The sequence below is a fragment of the Penaeus monodon genome, chromosome 34 (genome assembly GCF_015228065.2).
Source record: "Penaeus monodon isolate SGIC_2016 chromosome 34, NSTDA_Pmon_1, whole genome shotgun sequence".
Taxonomy (NCBI): Eukaryota; Metazoa; Arthropoda; class Malacostraca; order Decapoda; family Penaeidae; genus Penaeus; species Penaeus monodon.
The window spans coordinates 12,259,599-12,259,895 of NC_051419.1; the positions used below are offsets into that span (position 1 = coordinate 12,259,599).

The 297-nt window shown below is 63.0% G+C and overlaps 1 protein-coding gene across 1 annotated transcript in view; it reads left to right on the forward strand.

The window, feature by feature from the left end:
• Positions 1-297, forward strand: part of LOC119594589 (phosphatidylinositol 4-kinase type 2-alpha-like) — a gene marked incomplete in the record, with an annotated part of 15,699 nt that overhangs the window by 397 nt on the left and 15,005 nt on the right. Inside the window, 1 exon segment of the mRNA XM_037943630.1 lies at positions 1-214. Coding sequence (XP_037799558.1) covers positions 1-214 — 214 coding nt within the window.

The window sequence follows — 297 nt, forward strand, 5'->3', positions numbered from 1 at the left end:
TCGGCGGTGGAAGAGAGGGTCAGGTCCTTCTCCACGGCCTCGGAGGCCTCGGAGGACTCCACCTCAGCTCTTCTCCCCGACGTGGCCTTCGGGCCCGCCTCGTCCTCCTCTGCCGCCGCCAGCCACACGGGCATGGGTTCTCCGAGGAGCAACAGGGAGAGCCAGCCGCTCCTCGGCGCCAGGCACGATGTCGACGAGTTCAACCACTGGCCAGGTAGTCGTTGTGGGGTCCTGGAGATGGGTGCTCAAGTGCTTCTTTGGAGGCAGGCTCCTTTGGTTATTTAAGAAGTTTGTGTT